The 15,811-nt window shown below is 46.4% G+C and overlaps 1 protein-coding gene across 6 annotated transcripts in view; it reads left to right on the forward strand.

Annotated features, from left to right (window-relative positions):
• The window catches only part of LOC146019988 (cytokine-like nuclear factor N-PAC), a 39,117-nt gene that overhangs the window by 2,529 nt on the left and 20,777 nt on the right, over nt 1-15,811 (forward strand). For 5 of the 6 annotated variants that reach the window (XM_083152713.1, XM_083152708.1, XM_083152710.1 and 2 more), the window contains exons 2-6: nt 1,651-1,687; nt 2,942-3,021; nt 3,469-3,619; nt 10,039-10,194; nt 13,162-13,248. In XM_083152713.1, coding sequence (XP_083008839.1) covers nt 3,521-3,619; nt 10,039-10,194; nt 13,162-13,248 — 342 coding nt within the window. In that variant the 5' untranslated portion in view covers nt 1,651-1,687; nt 2,942-3,021; nt 3,469-3,520. The remainder of the gene's footprint in view (nt 1-1,650; nt 1,688-2,941; nt 3,022-3,468; nt 3,620-10,038; nt 10,195-13,161; nt 13,249-15,811) is intronic. The other variant, XM_083152712.1, reaches the window with a different exon arrangement.

The following is a 15,811-nucleotide window of genomic DNA, read 5'->3' on the forward strand; positions in this document are numbered from 1 at the left end:
CACACACTCTTATTGAGATTGTATGTAGTGCTGTAAAGCCAAACTTCAGGCTACAGTATGTACCTGCCAGCAATGACCGTCGTGAGGTATTTTGGCGTGAAAGCTGAAGATGACCCGAATCTAACACTCTGAAATGGTAATGATCCAGAACGCCACTCCCAAGCCATTCACGGAATTTTGAAGGGAACGAAAATCTTGGGGGCAGATTCACTTAGCGGCCAACACATTATGACTGCTCTGTTTCCTGAGGGCAGGTTCTAAGTTTTGTAGTTAATGTGTGGAAGCTGTCAGCTTCTGCAACAAACTGAATCTGCCCCTGGGAAAAGCCCAGACCTTCGTCTCACTGAAAACCTCTGGAATGACCTACAAAGTTTTCTGCCCAGGAGACCCCTCGGAACATGAACTGAGTGCACATTACACGATGGGCTGTGGTCATCTTAATATCTAATGTACGGTGTATTTCCAGGCTTCCAGTCATCAGTTTCTGTCAGAGTGAGTGCTGATTTTAGTGATCTGTAATGATGGTCCTGTTCTGTATGTGCTATTTATATATGACACGGTTTATCATTCAGTTGATGAGACTTGGCTTTTGCACTTTTCTGCTTCGCTAAATGAAGTTCCTGTCAGCAGCAGGAAGTGGTGGGTTGTCACCAGAGATGAGCAGAATGGCTACAAGCTGTGTGTAAGCGCAGACAGCAGGGATCCGCTCGTTGTGTGCAGTGGTTTGGGGTCTGACTTGGAAATTATGAGGCCACATACTGCTGGTGAAATGAGGCCGATTATTTTTCTTAAAAAAAAAAAGTTTTTAGTAATTACATAAAATAACGTAATCCTGTGGATATTCCTCGTCTCTGAATCACATTTTAGGGGGATAGATGATGACATGTGTTTGTATGGACATCTTACCTAGTATCATTGTGCAGTTGCTGAGCTAGTCCCATGTTATTGTAATTATCTGGTAATACATTATATGAGCTGTGTCACTAATATCTGTGTCTTGCTGAGAAGCTTCGTGGCTCAGTACCGTGGAACCTTCCTGGGCTGTGAAAGCTTTTGCAGGTTTGTTTCAGTGTTGGGGTTACTGCTGACAATCAGGGCAATGCCTGGTCTGTCCTTCCATTGCAGAAATAGTCAACTTGTGCCTATGGTGAAGGATATCAGCCAGGCTACTTGGGGATCTCATCTGTATATGATATTCGCCTAAATCTGTCAGTATTGGACTCAGTCTTTATCGCTATGTAAATGCCTTCAGACTCAGGCATGGTCAAACTATGGCCCTCCAGCTGAAACTACAAGTCCCACCATGCCTTGGCACTGTTTTGCTATTAGGGAATGCTAAAACTATGGCAAGGTATGCTGGGATGTGTAGTTTCACAACAGCTGGAAGAACACTGTTTGGCCATGCCAGCCTTTTAAGTGCTATGATTATGGGTCTGTAGTACTGTACAGTCTCGTCTAGCTGCTGTATGACCAGGGTGTATGGGATGAGTTATTATATATCCAGTTCTGCTGTCGTAATCCTCTATGTCCAGAACAGATAGCGTTTAGAGATGCAGTGGGGATTAGGGGGGGTATGTGCTGTAATATGGGGACTCTTCACGGGATTTGGTTATTGTATCTTATGTGATCCTTGTCTGTTTTGTGTTGTAGGGGAAAGCTGGGTCGATATCCCCCATGGCCTGGGAAGGTGAGTAGATGAAAGTTATCATTGTAAATATGCAAACATAACCATAAGTTAGCCAAGTGCCGGTGTCAGCGGGCAGATTGGGGCACATGCCAGAACAAGTGAGCAGTAGTGAGTTCCTGGTGCTTTCCAGGCAGTTTCACACATGGTCACTGGTCTCCCCGTTTCATTTCTATAAGCTCACTCCCTCTAGATAACTGACCGAAGAAAATTATTTAGAAGGGAGAAAATATTAGGAACGATTCAATTCCGTGTTTTTTCTTTTTTGTATACTGACTTGTTTACATGAGGAAATGAATAATTAGAGATGTGCAGGTTCAGATTTACCCGGATCTCCCCCCTCCCCATCCCCAACACACACATACACTTGCCCTGTATGCATTGGGAGGTAAATTGAATGAACTATAAGGTGTAGCAGACATATTTTATGTATTTCTGTTCTACACTTTGTGACCAGTACAAATCCTGTGTCCTCCTTACTGCTATCTGTATTCATCTTGTAAACCTACTGGTGACCAGTACAAATCCTGTGTCCTCCTTACTGCTATCTGTAGTCTGCTTGTAAACCTACTGGTGACCAGTACTAATCCTGTGTCCTCCTTACTGCTATCTGTAGTCGGCTTGTAAACCTACTGGTGACCAGTACTAATCCTGTGTCCTCCTTACTGCTATCTGTAGTCGGCTTGTAAACCTACTGGTGACCTATACTAATCCTGTGTCCTCCTTACTGCTATCTGTAGTCGGCTTGTAAACCTACTGGTGACCAGTACTAATCCTGTGTCCTCCTTACTGCTATCTGTAGTCTGCTTGTACACCTACTGGTGACCAGTACAAATCCTGTGTCCTCCTTACTGCTATCTGTGTTCATCTTGTAAACCTACTGGTGACCATTACAAATCCTGTGTCCTCCTTACTGCTATCTGTGTTCATCTTGTTAACCTACTGGTGACCATTACAAATCCTGTGTCCTCCTTACTGCTATCTGTGTTCATCTTGTAAACCTACTGGTGACCATTACAAATCCTGTGTCCTCCTTACTGCTATCTGTAGTCGGCTTGTAAACCTATAGATGACCATTACAAATCCTGTGTCCTCCTTACTGCTATCTGTAGTCGGCTTGTAAACCTATAGATGACCATTACAAATCCTGTGTCCTCCTTACTGCTATCTGCAGTCGGCTTGTAAACCTACTGGTGACCATTACAAATCCTGTGTCCTACTAAAAATGACCTTACAACTTTTTTTTTTAATCTGCAGATTGTCAACCCGCCCAAAGATCTAAAGAAGCCGACTGGCAAAAAATCCTTGTTTGTGAAATTTTTTGGGAGTGAGGACCAGTAAGTACTTTCCTAAAAACACAAACAACTCCAGGCTCACAGGGAAGTAGTACTGCACATAGGAGAGTGGTCTTGCAGCCTGATTTAATAATCCAAAGTTGTTGTTTTACATTGTATATCCTAGTATAGTATTCTAAACTCTATGGCACATATTTTATTTTACTGGATTTGCTCTGCTACGCGACATACGATATCTTGTGGGTTGTACTTCTGTATGCGTTTAGGATATAGTGGACGTGGAGCTACAGTATCTGTTTAAAATGGCAGCTTACGAATATCTAATTGCAAGTATGACCGATGCTTCCTACAGTAGAATAAATATTTTCTGTAAATAATTAATTGTAAAGATCAAGTCTGTTTTAGTCGATGTTGTGGAGAGCTCTCCTCCTCCAGGACCAAAACTCCTGTACCAGCCTAACTTACAGCGTGTGTCCCCCCCCCCGGCAGCGCCTGGATCAAGGTGGAGCAGCTGAAGCCATACCATGCTCACAAGGAAGAAATGTTAAAGGCCACCAAGGGGAAACGCTTCCAGCAAGCAGTCAATGCTGTGGAGGAATACATGAGGAAGGTCAAGGCAAAGGAACAGGCAAAGGAACAGGTGGGTGCCTGGGGTGTTTCGATGCATTGGTGGATAACCAAGTCTATAGAAATATATTGATTTATAAGGGAGTTTCATGTCTGAACAATGAGACACTAGCGCATTGTGTGTAAGAAGTGGGTGTGACAAGCTGTCTCCATGGCAACCAGGAGCATCCAGGAAGCAAAAAATTTGAGTCACAAATATAAGCCTATTCAGTGACCACCGTAGAGAATGCGCTGCACACTTAGGACAGATCATTAGCGTTCTAGCTGCGGGATGGATGATGTCACTGAAGCTTGGCTGGAACTGCAAACCTGCTGAGGCCTTCATGTAAAGTAAAGAGGTGGTTAGCCCAGTATGTAGTAGTATGCAACATCCACGCATGAGCATAGTGTGAAAACTAGGGCGCACTGCAGTACGCATAGAATGGCCACATAATGACTGAATATAGAGTATGGAGGAGGATTTTAGGAAGCTGTTCAACATGGGGCATCATTGAGGCCCACGGCTGCTTCATCACTATTAAGTCTCTGAATCCAATCGGCTTTGGGTGCAAGCAGTAGGATAAAGCTGGAATGGGGATGTGAGGGATGGCCGGACAGTAAGTGTCTTGCTGTGGGTGTGCTGCCCCGATGGCGGGTTTATCCTTGGCCATGCGTGGCTTGAATGGTCTCCTTATCTGCCCATGTAATATAGGATTCGGTTTCCCCAGCTATGGAGTTACTTACTGCTGCTTGGAAAGATGGGCCAGATATATGAACTCTGGAGAAGTGATAAAGTTGTCATTTTTCAAACCCAGCCTGTAACTTGACAGATAGGAGCTGATTGGCTGCTGTGTTATCACCGGCTGCTTTATCACTTCACCAGGCTTCACACATCTGCCCCCATTGTAATATAACTGATACTCTTGCAACATTGTTGCTTTTTGCACTTTTTATTTCTATTCCATACATTTAGCTGTTTATTTAATTCAGTTTTGGGGCATTATTTGATTATAAATCAAACCAGGATAATTCTAAGCAACTGCTGAGGTTTTACATGTAATTATAGCATTGGGTTTTTTCCTTTTTAGTCTTTTTTTTTAGTAGTGATTAAAATAATTATTGCCGCGGAGGCGCAGAGTCTCTGAGAGTATTACAGAGACCTTGCGCCCCTCCAAAAATGGCCGCCGCCAGTGAGAAGTCATGCTAGAGGTACTCCTGCACTTCTAGCGGCTGTCTCCTCTGCTGCGGTGGCCATTTTTGGAATGCAATCCCACCCATGACAATTCTGTGGCAGCGTGGGCTTAGGCTATGTAATTAAAAAGTTTGCTTCTAATGGAATTGCCTCTTCAAGCAGATGCGAGTGTCGGTCATTGGATCGACACATATTAGGTCCACATGCATTTGGTTGACACATGAAATAGTTCTGAAGGTCAACACAAGCATTAGGTCGGCAATGGATAGGTCAGAAGTCAAAAGGTTGACATGGGCAGCACGGATGGTGTAATGGTTAGCATTACTGCCTCACAGCGCTGAGGTCATGGGTTCGATCCCCACTATGGCTCTAACTGTGCGGAGTTTGTATATTCTCCCCGTGCTTGCGTGGGTTTACTCCGGGTACTCCGGTTTCCTCCCACAATCCAAAAATATACAGATAGGTTAATTGGCTTCCAACAAAAATTAACCCTAGAATGTCTGTGTGTGCATGTACATGTGGTAGGGAATATAGATTGTAAGCTCCACTGGGGCAGGGACTGATGTGAATGTTCAAATATTCTCTGTAAAGCGCTGCGTAATATGTATGCGCTATATAAGAAACTGTTAATAAATAAATAAATAAATAAATGAGGGTTTCCCCCCCCCCCCCCCCCCCCCCCAAATATCGACATGGAAACCGTTGACGTGTGCTGCGTCCTTGCGCATGGCATGCTGCACTCACCCATGCTTTGTGCATGGTGCCTCGCTGTGCTAGGCACACTATTCTCCCTCCACATCCAGCTGCTGCATCATGTAATATAGGGGCAGATTTATTAAGCTTGGAGAAGAGATAAACTGGAGATAAAGCGGAGAAAAGGTAAAAGGAGATAAAGCACCAGCCAATCAGCTGTGTTTTGAAAAAGACAGTTGGGAGTTGATTTGGCTGCTGCATTATCTCCTTTTACCTTTTCTCCGCTTTATCTCCAGTTTATCTCTTCTCCAAGCTTAATAAATCTGCCCCATAATCGGTGAACCCACACACGTGGCTCCCGCTAGGGGACGTGTGGTTTCTGGTGACCAGACTATATTTTAGCAGACGCATGTATTTTTGTCAGGATGACTCACGATTTAACTGAGCCCACTTTAATCTGAGATCATTCTTGGATGTGGTTCTTAAATAGAGAGGTTATTCTAAACCAGTGCTTCTGAAGTCCAGTACTAGGGACACACTACGTTTTTGTCCGTAATGAATACACCCGTTTGTGAAGATGTTAGTGTGTCCCAGCTGCTGTGAAACTACACATCCCAGAATGCTCAGCCATGAGTTTAGACTTCCCTAGTAACAACTATGGTAGGACATGCTGGGGAGATTAGTTCCACAACTGCGCTCCTTATGGTCTGGTTTAGCCATGCATTGGCGCATTTCATTCCCCCCACCCCCAGTGATAGCGTGCTAAATGCTGGTCAAAAACAATTGAATACTGCCCATCCCATCTTCAATAGAATTCCTGTCTTGGTAAATAAACCCCTAATAATGCTGGGTACACACCAGGACGACTAGGGCCCGATCCCCTCAATCTAGATCCAATTCCGACCAATTGGATGTAGATTATGTGGTGATTGGGCCCTTTTCTGACCTGGTGTGGACCGATGCACGGTCCCGCGGGTCGGTCGGTCGGTCGTTATTGAGATCCTACCTGCTGCAGGTAGGATCTCAATGACGACCATACAGCCGGGTGCGGGTCGCCATCGGATCGGACCCGCTCACGGTGCACATCGTGAGCGGGTCGTGCCCCCCCCCCCCCCCCCCCCCCCCCCCCGCGTCACCGTGAGCGGGTCGGACGAGCCACTGACGACCCGCCCACGACCCGCTCACAATGTGCATCGTGAGCGGGTCGTCCTGGTGTGTACCCTACATAAGACTGGGCAATTATCTGTTCCAGCCATCAAACCTATTACAGGTTGAGTATCCCTTATCCAAAATGCTTGGTTTTTCCAGATTGTGGAATATTTTTTTTTTCATACTTACCTGGTCTCCTGATGGTCCCCTGGCATCCATGACGGCCTTCAGTATCCTCATCAGCGGCTTCTCTGGTCCCAGAGGTGCATTGCGCTGGTGATGTCACCGGCGCAATGCACCTCTTGGACTGGACATCGGGGACCCCCCCCCCCCTATTTTCAGAAAAAACACGATTTTCTGAATATTTCAGTTTTTGGAACTGATTTTCAGATTCTAAAAGACTGATAAACCAGAGATCTTCTCTAACGGATGGCATACACTACCCCCTTACACTGAATGTTAATGCCGCTTATCCAGCCGCAACCCACAAAGCAGCATCAGCTTGGCCCATAGAATGTTTATACTTGTGCATAGGATGCAGGTTTATACGGGTTCTCTTCCAGTCTACCTATATCCACTCCAGACATAGTCACTTCAATAATCCGAATTTGATGTCTATTGGTGCAATATACTGCCCACTAAATTTGTTTGGGGTGGGAGGAAACCAAGAATTAGGTTGGCAGAGGTACTGGCAGTCAGAACATGGAGTACTGTTCCTTAATTTAATAGTACTCCGAGGCGCTTTTGTGTTCTCTAATTACAGACTGGGAAATTAGATGTTAACCCATTAACCCTCAAGGTCTCTATTTCAAGCTGATCAGACTGGCTTCCAATGTATGTGTCTTGCAGATGGGTTTCTTTCATACCGCTGGATTTATTGTGTGTGTGTGTGACATCCCATGTTTATGCAGCTGCCTTCTCTCCTATATGAGGGCTTTGCCGAGCATCCACCAGCAGGGCCCAGTTACACAGACCCAGTTATAGAGGCGCGGGACATGCTGCACAGTGATGTGGTCGCAGCTTTACCAAATGCACTTTGTGATTATCCCATAGCTTCTAATTCTGCCAGATTAGATTCTATTTTATACAGCTGGGGATTGTGCCTTACATTGTGCAGCGGTCTTAGGGAATGGCTTATACAGACCAGTTATTACTAAGGGGCGGCCTACATAAGTCTTCTCTATGACAGCAGTATGTTAACTAAGAAGTCAGGGTATTCTCTTAAACTGCTGGAGGGCGCTAGCCAGTGAGATCTGTTTTAAGTGGGATATAGAAATGTTGGGTAACTTTACCCAACATTTCCATCTTTTCACTTCATGTAACATGGGTTATTTTATTTTTCCTGGTGTTATTTTGCAGTTTAATCCTTCTCCATATTTCATTACAACCAATACTTGAGATACATTGTCCCTCAGATCGGGATTTTTCTTTTTGCAGAATAATCGTTTCTATATATTGCCAATGTGTAGAACCATTGCCTCCTTGCCTGCTGCTATATATAGATGGACACACAGTACCGTTCTATCCTCCATGTCACAGGAGTATTTGATCTCTGCTCCCTCCCTACACACAGCTGCTCTTACACCGCTAAACAGGACTCCTGGCAGCATCCTCTGTGTATTTTACAGGATATCACTGGGGTGATGCATCCATCCTACCGGCTTGCAGTGTCCAGGATGTTTGTTTAGGGACCTGTCCAAGTTCTAGGTTGCTTTTTATGTTGCAGATGTTCTTATGTGATGTGATCGCAGTATGCTACCTAAGGCCCCAGGCGACACGCAGAGTACCATTCAGCATTGCTGGCAGCTGTCTTTATTATATTAATATAATGTACCCTCGCAGCCTTGGGATTCGGCTGAACTCTTGATTATTTCTACTGTATGTACACAAAGGGATTAATCAATGTACCTCTGCTTTTCTATGTCTGATCAACTACATTTAGTAAATGAGTATCTAATCCTCCTATGTACATGCAAAATCTTTTAGGCTCTTCTCTCCACCATGCCATATTCCTGTGAATGGTTGCCACCTCCCCTACCTGATTAACTTCCATTGCTAATCGGGCCTTTGATCGACCATATTGGGCTGGTATGATCAGCCTTCACAAGAATACGATCTCCCGCTACAGGCTAGCTGTCCTGCGGTACTGCTGGTAGATTATTATTATATACTCTTTATAAGGTGCCACAAGTGGTTGGCAGCACCAAATATAAGCCATACGTCAGAACAATCCAGAGGACACCGAACTAAACATAGCATTAACTGAGGGGCAGATGTGTTAAGCCCGGGTAGTGATAAATTGGTGATAACACGCCAGCCAATCAGCTCACACCTGTCCTTTTTCAAACCAGCCAGTAACTCGACAGTTATGAGCTGATTGGCTGCTGTATTATCACCAGACAATTCATGAAAACTGAGTTCCAGAGAGCTGTAACTGAAGTGCGAGAGAAGACTGTGGAAGAGGGCCCTGCTCCAAGGAGCTTACAATCTAGAGGGTGAGGGAGACAGGGGACATGAGGTGCAGGCATGGAGGACTAATGGCACCTTTATGGGGTAAGCTGATGCAGTGTGCTTTTCCGGAAACAGCTGATCGCCTTGACCTAAATCCCACTTTGAGACTGGAATGTGGAGGGGACATACATGACCATACCAAATGGGATTGATGTGTTCCATCTTTGTTAAGGCTTCACATTGAAAATAATTCTACCTTACAGAAATATTATAGGACTGTTCTATGATTTCTTTTTGCTTTTGAAAAACCAACCTCATACTCCGGCTATATGACATGGGAGATGTACTAACACTTGGTGAGAGAGAAACTACCATCCATCTCTAGATAGACTAATGGGTCCTACACATGTAACAACCCCGCTGAGTGTTCTGAGCGATGCTAGAATGCTCAGCACACAGCGATGTGTGTTCTCCGGTGAGAACCCTGGTATATCGCTACGATTGTAGGACCCATAAGTTCTCATGCCTGATCGCAATAGTCATTAAGTTTTAATGTCAATCGGATTGCTAGCTTAGCGTCAGGCTAATTACTCCTACCTAGGGTCAGATGTATCGTTCCGTGGAAAGTGTGGAGGTGCCCATAAAAGCCAATTGTTTTCTGATAAATGCTACTCAGAAGCTGATGGCCAACTTCTCCGCACTCTGAGGTCTGGTGCATCTACTTAATGTGAATCTAGCAAATGGATTTCTAATGTTATGGTAGAATGTGTATTTATGCTATTCATGTAGCTGTGTTTGAGTGTATTGTGCTGGGCTTCTGAAATCAATGATTAACATTATATAGCGCAGGCATATTCCGGAAATGACTTGGTCTTTGTGTCCATATCCTTGATGTAGCATTGGTCACGGTTTCTCTCTGTTACTATGGAACCCGGTGACAGCCAATGTTTCTCTCTACCATGTCACAGAATGCCGGTGATGACAAAGGCAAGAAAGGGGAAGGGAAGACTAAGAAGGCCACCGGGGAACGCAAGAAGGCCTCAACCCCTGGCACTAAGAAGGCCCAGAAGAAGCCCAATGATCAGAGTCCACGCAAACGTGGAAGGCCGCCCAAGGAGGACAAGGTGTGTAACTCCCGAGACTTCCAGTAGATGGAGACAACAGATAATGTTTTAGGATATGGGTGTGGTCACTAAACCTGTATGGTTCCTTCCTATTGGTAATTATGTAACGCCCGCTGCCATGTCTTGTTGCATTCAGTCTTGTCAGTTGTGATCAGCTTTGTGTAATTTGGGTACTTCAATATATGGGGGGTAAGCCTTGGACTGCACACTAATACTGATGAGAGGCGCTACTATGCTGAGACTTGTAGTTCCGCACAGATAAGAAGAGACCATGCAGGTGCACACTGATTAATAAGCACTGCGAATCAGAGTGATTATAATATAGAGTAACATTGAGGTGCTTATTGGTCATTTTGGCAAGGTGACCTCATCTGGAAGGTTTCTAACACTGAAGGTTCAAGTTCAGAGCCTGAGACTTCCCAGGCCGACACAAGACCTCACACTAGTGAGAGTTTTGTTATAAAGAATTGATGCAATGTGTGCCCCGGGGTTGGGGTGGTGTGGCTGCTCAGGGGCATCCTATTGTAACACGCAATACAAGTGTTAGGGACCCAGCAGATGAGGTCATCTGGTCGCCGTTGGTGGGCCCATATATTTGGCAGTAATTACATGGGAGTACCGAGGCCTGGGTGTTCTGTTGCAGGTGAGAAGGGTTTCCTATTTAGAGGCGCACATCTGCATTCTCCTTGTTCTGTGTGGCAATTTAGTAGAAGCCGAACGCAATTTTCATCCTAAATTATAATGGGCTCTCAATCTGTCCATTGGTAAAACCACTGGAAATGACACCAGCGTGTGCAATCCTCTTCTGCCAGCACCGTCAATCCACCTGTATGGGGCCCAATACACAAGATGTTAATGAGATAACTTTGCTGGGTTACAGCAGCTGGCGCGGCCCCATGTGTATGCATATGGATGCACATTGCTTCAAATAAAGTAAGATTCCTAGTGCATATGTCTGTTCCTCCAAATGCCGCAACTGGAAAAAAGATCTTTGTGAGAGCGTCTGCACCAGGAATGTGACTGTGGTTGGTAACCTAGGGGATCTCTCACCTGACGCTGTCTGAATCCGATGATCAGAACATAGAATGTCTTATAGACAATTGGAACGCGGGCTGTTCGTGTACAAAGCAGGAAGTAATTTGTACACACTGGTATATTATAGTCTGTGTGTGGTATATGCCTCTGACTGATAAGTGTGATCCCCGGTATGTATATATGTGTATGTATATTGATGTCACTGATAATGGTATAACACTGATATAGTGATGGGACTGATAACGGTATGACCCCCGGTATAACGCTGATATAGTGATGTGACTGATAACGGTATGACCCCCGGTATAACGCTGATATAGTGATGTGACTGATAACGGTATGACCCCCGGTATAACACTGATATAGTGATGTGACTGATAACGGTATGACCCCCGGTATAACGCTGATATAGTGATGGGACTGATAACGGTATGACCCCCGGTATTACGCTGATATAGTGATGTGACAACGGTATGACCCCCCGGTATAACGCTGATATAGTGATGGGACTGATAACGGTATGATCCCCGGTATTACGCTAATATAGTGATGGGACTGATAACGGTATGACCCCCGGTATTACGCTGATATAGTGACGTGACTGATAACGGTATGACCCCCGGTAAAACGCTGATATAGTGACGGGACTGATAACGGTATGACCCCCGGTATTACGCTGATATAGTGACGGGACTGATAACGGTATGACCCCCGGTATAACGCTGATATAGTGACGGGACTGATAACGGTATGACCCCCGGTATTACGCTGATATAGTGACGTGACTGATAACGGTATGACCCCCGGTATAACGCTGATATAGTGACGGGACTGATAACGGTATGACCCCCGGTAAAACGCTGATATAGTGACGTGACTGATAACGGTATGACCCCCGGTATTACGCTGATATAGTGACGGGACTGATAACGGTATGACCCCCGGTATAACGCTGATATAGTGACGGGACTGATAACGGTATGACCCCCGGTATTACGCTGATATAGTGACGTGACTGATAACGGTATGACCCCCGGTATAACGCTGATATAGTAATGTGACTGATAACGGTATGACCCCCGGTATAACGCTGATATAGTGATGGGACTGATAACGGTATGACCCCCGGTATAACGCTGATATAGTGATGTGACTGATAACGGTATGACCCCCGGTATAACACTGATATAGTGATGGGACTGATAACGGTATGACCCCCGGTATAACGCTGATATAGTGATGTGACTGATAACGGTATGACCCCCGGTATAACGCTGATATAGTGATGTGACTGATAACGGTATGACCCCCCGGTATTACGCTGATATAGTGATGTGACTGATAACGGTATGACCCCCGGTATAACACTGATATAGTGACGGGACTGATAACGGTATGACCCCCGGTATAACGCTGATATAGTGATGTGACTGATAACGGTATGACCCCCGGTATAACGCTGATATAGTGACGGGACTGATAACGGTATGACCCCCGGTATAACGCTGATATAGTGATGTGACTGATAACGGTATGACCCCTGGTATAACGCTGATATAGTGATGTGACTGATAACGGTATGACCCCCGGTATTACGCTGATATAGCGTCGTGACTGATAACGGTATGACCCCCGGTATTACACTGATATAGCGATGTGACTGATAACGGTATGACCCCCGGTATAACACTGATATAGTGATGGGACTGATAACGGTATGACCCCCGGTATAACGCTGATATAGTGGTGTGACTGATAACGGTATGACCCCCGGTATAACGCTGATATAGTGATGTGACTGAGCTGTTGCCATATCTGTATGTATTGGGGGATTATATTGATAAGTTAATGAAGACCTGCACATTTTACACACATGGAGTCTGGAATACAGAGGTGACTGTGGCTAATGTTCTGCATTCTGGGGTTTTTTAGGACACCACCTCCCCACAGCCGAGTTCCCTGAAGAAGCTGGCAATGAAAACAGTGTCCCGCTTCAGCTGGCCCCCGCCCACAAGTGAGGTAAGAGTAGGTACTGCGCCCATAGTAACTCCTGATTCTGTCTGTCACGGTGTTGGTGGACTAAGGCGCGCAGTAGTGTGCATCACGGATAGTAACCGGACAACTGGCTGGGGGACATTGCCTAGCTTGTGGCTCCAGGTGATATGCTCCTGCCCATTATTGTAAGAGATACAGGTAGCGGACAAGAAGGAAACACCTGGGAAGTGACACACCCCGACCATATTCATTATATAGCACCGCACTTCACATTGGGGAACGAACACCCTGATCAATTAATACTGAACAGAGAGGGAATAGGGAGGTGGTAGGGCTCTGCAGTTACTGGCCTGGAACCAGTGGCCTGCTTTATTATATAGAGGGGCGATCACAGATTCTGGTCATACATCCCTAGGGATTCCCTCATATCAGTACCCACCTGTTAGAGTCCTCCCACTGCTAAGTGGGTGGGCGGGTAACTCGCTGCTCCTACACAAACGCCTGGAACTGCCTACTTCTGGGTATGTGAGGGCACCCTTCCTGGGTAGTGTTGGCTATTTCCCATTGGCCCTAACTATTGGGCAGAGGGTTTCAGGTTGGAGACACTGGAGACGAGAACAGCCAGAGAATTAAGTAAGGTTTGGCGCTCCCTCTGACAGTCCGGTGGTACACACTCATGGTTTATCCTGGGTAAGGCGGCCCTGGGTCTCTTAACCAATCAAGCTGTGCATGCACACAGTTAACATTGTCCCTATTGGACCATGTTGAGTGGTCCTTCTGCTATGCCTTGGACCACCTGGGCAGGTGAGAAGCCAGCAAATCTGGAGGGGGAATGGGGGTCTCTGCCATAGGATGATAATAGCATAATCGAGTTCTCCAATACCACAAGCAGAGAATGTTAAGATATCTGCCTGTGGAAGATGGTGGAATAATTATTTATGGTAACAAACACAGATGTCAGGTTGGGAACTTCGATTGGCTATTGGTTGAGCCTTGTAGTCTCCATCTGATAGAGGTGGTGGATGCAGAGAACACTGAAAGCGATTAGATATGACTGATGGTATGGTCATGGATAGAGATGTTGGGCTTATGGTTGGCATGGCTGCAGGAGGAGATCAGGAAGTGATGTCAGTCAGGTTTGGTACAGTATGTCTTGTGAGGAGTCCATAGAACAGAGCAGTATTGTCAGTGATTAGACTACTGGGTACTGGAGGCTGGCAGGTTGCCCTTCATCATGTTTCCTGCATGCCTTTGTAAGAAACTATAACCCTCAGCACTTGGGGGGGATCGTACTGTGGTGTGACGCGTGTTCCTGATACCATTTGGGTCCTGTCTTCTAGGCAAGGTCAGTGTGGAGCACTATGTAATCCTCACCCCTAACGTGCATTATGTCTTTCCTGGAAGATGGGGGTCCACTATCGCTCACCATGTGTACTTGCCCATGGCTTGATACAGCTGCCCCACGGTGTCCTCCCATCCTGTGGTGTTTGGGTTTTGCTCCACTACCTGTATCTTACTGGACACATTGGCTGCACTTCTCTTTGTATTCAGAATATCGCTATGTAAGCGTTACACCGGGTAAGGAGACGGTGTGCTTAGACGTTCATGTGCTTTGCCTTCTGCTTAGCTGCACCGGTCTCCATACACACTGGTGGCGGCCATTTTGCATGCTGAACCAAAGTGTATAAATACGCAGCCCACAAACTCACTAAGACCCGAGGACACCTGGTGTGCTGGAGGTGATTCGTATCCCTAGCAAGCAGTGCTGCTTCTGTAGATAACTATAATCTCTAGAAGTTCTTGGTCTGGCTTTGCGTCCATGGACATACAAGCTTGCCCTGGTGCGCGTGTGCCTGTGTGTCTGGGAAATAAGGACACGTCTGTACAATGTGGTCGGTATATTGGTTGACACTGCATTGTCATAGACACTGGTTTAGCCCACATGGGAGGTTCCCTAACCGTATCCTAAAGATGCCCTTACAGTCTAAATTTTAAGGAAACTCATGCTTGAGCACAGGTGACTTAATACCTCACTCAAACTCCTATATCTGTTAAGGTGCCCATACACTGCCTGCGATGTCTCGCAGCAGTGTACGGACAGCCTGCGAGCCGTTGTGATGGATCGCATGCGTCCCTGCTTCCCGCTAGCCTCACAGCCAGGAGGAACAGGTGGTCGGGTCCAATGCGCACGGCACCGCGCATCGGACCCGACGGCATGTCAGGGAGGGACAATTTGGTCCGATGTAACAGGCCGATTGGTCGCAATCGGCCAAAATCGGACCAAATCGCCTTGGTGTATGGGGGCCTTTGGTGTTCCTTCTAGGAACAGTGGCGGGTGGGCAGACGGCTGCTGCACGGGGGCAGCGTAAGGGGGGTGGACCGGGCCCACCGACGTCACTGTTGTGGGCGGTCCCGGGCCGCCAATGTTACAAAAGGGCCGCGCTGTCACTAAAGGGGGCGGGCCCGGCCCCTCCGCGGTCTCTGCACTGCCGGGGAAGCACCGGGCATCGCCATCTACAGCGGTGCTGGGCTTCACCAGTCACACCGGCGGGGTCAGAGGCAGGCTCTTTTAGCGGGGCACTGCTAG

Source organism: Crinia signifera, chromosome 7, assembly GCF_055691185.1.
Source record: "Crinia signifera chromosome 7, ASM5569118v1, whole genome shotgun sequence".
Lineage (NCBI taxonomy): Eukaryota > Metazoa > Chordata > Amphibia > Anura > Myobatrachidae > Crinia > Crinia signifera.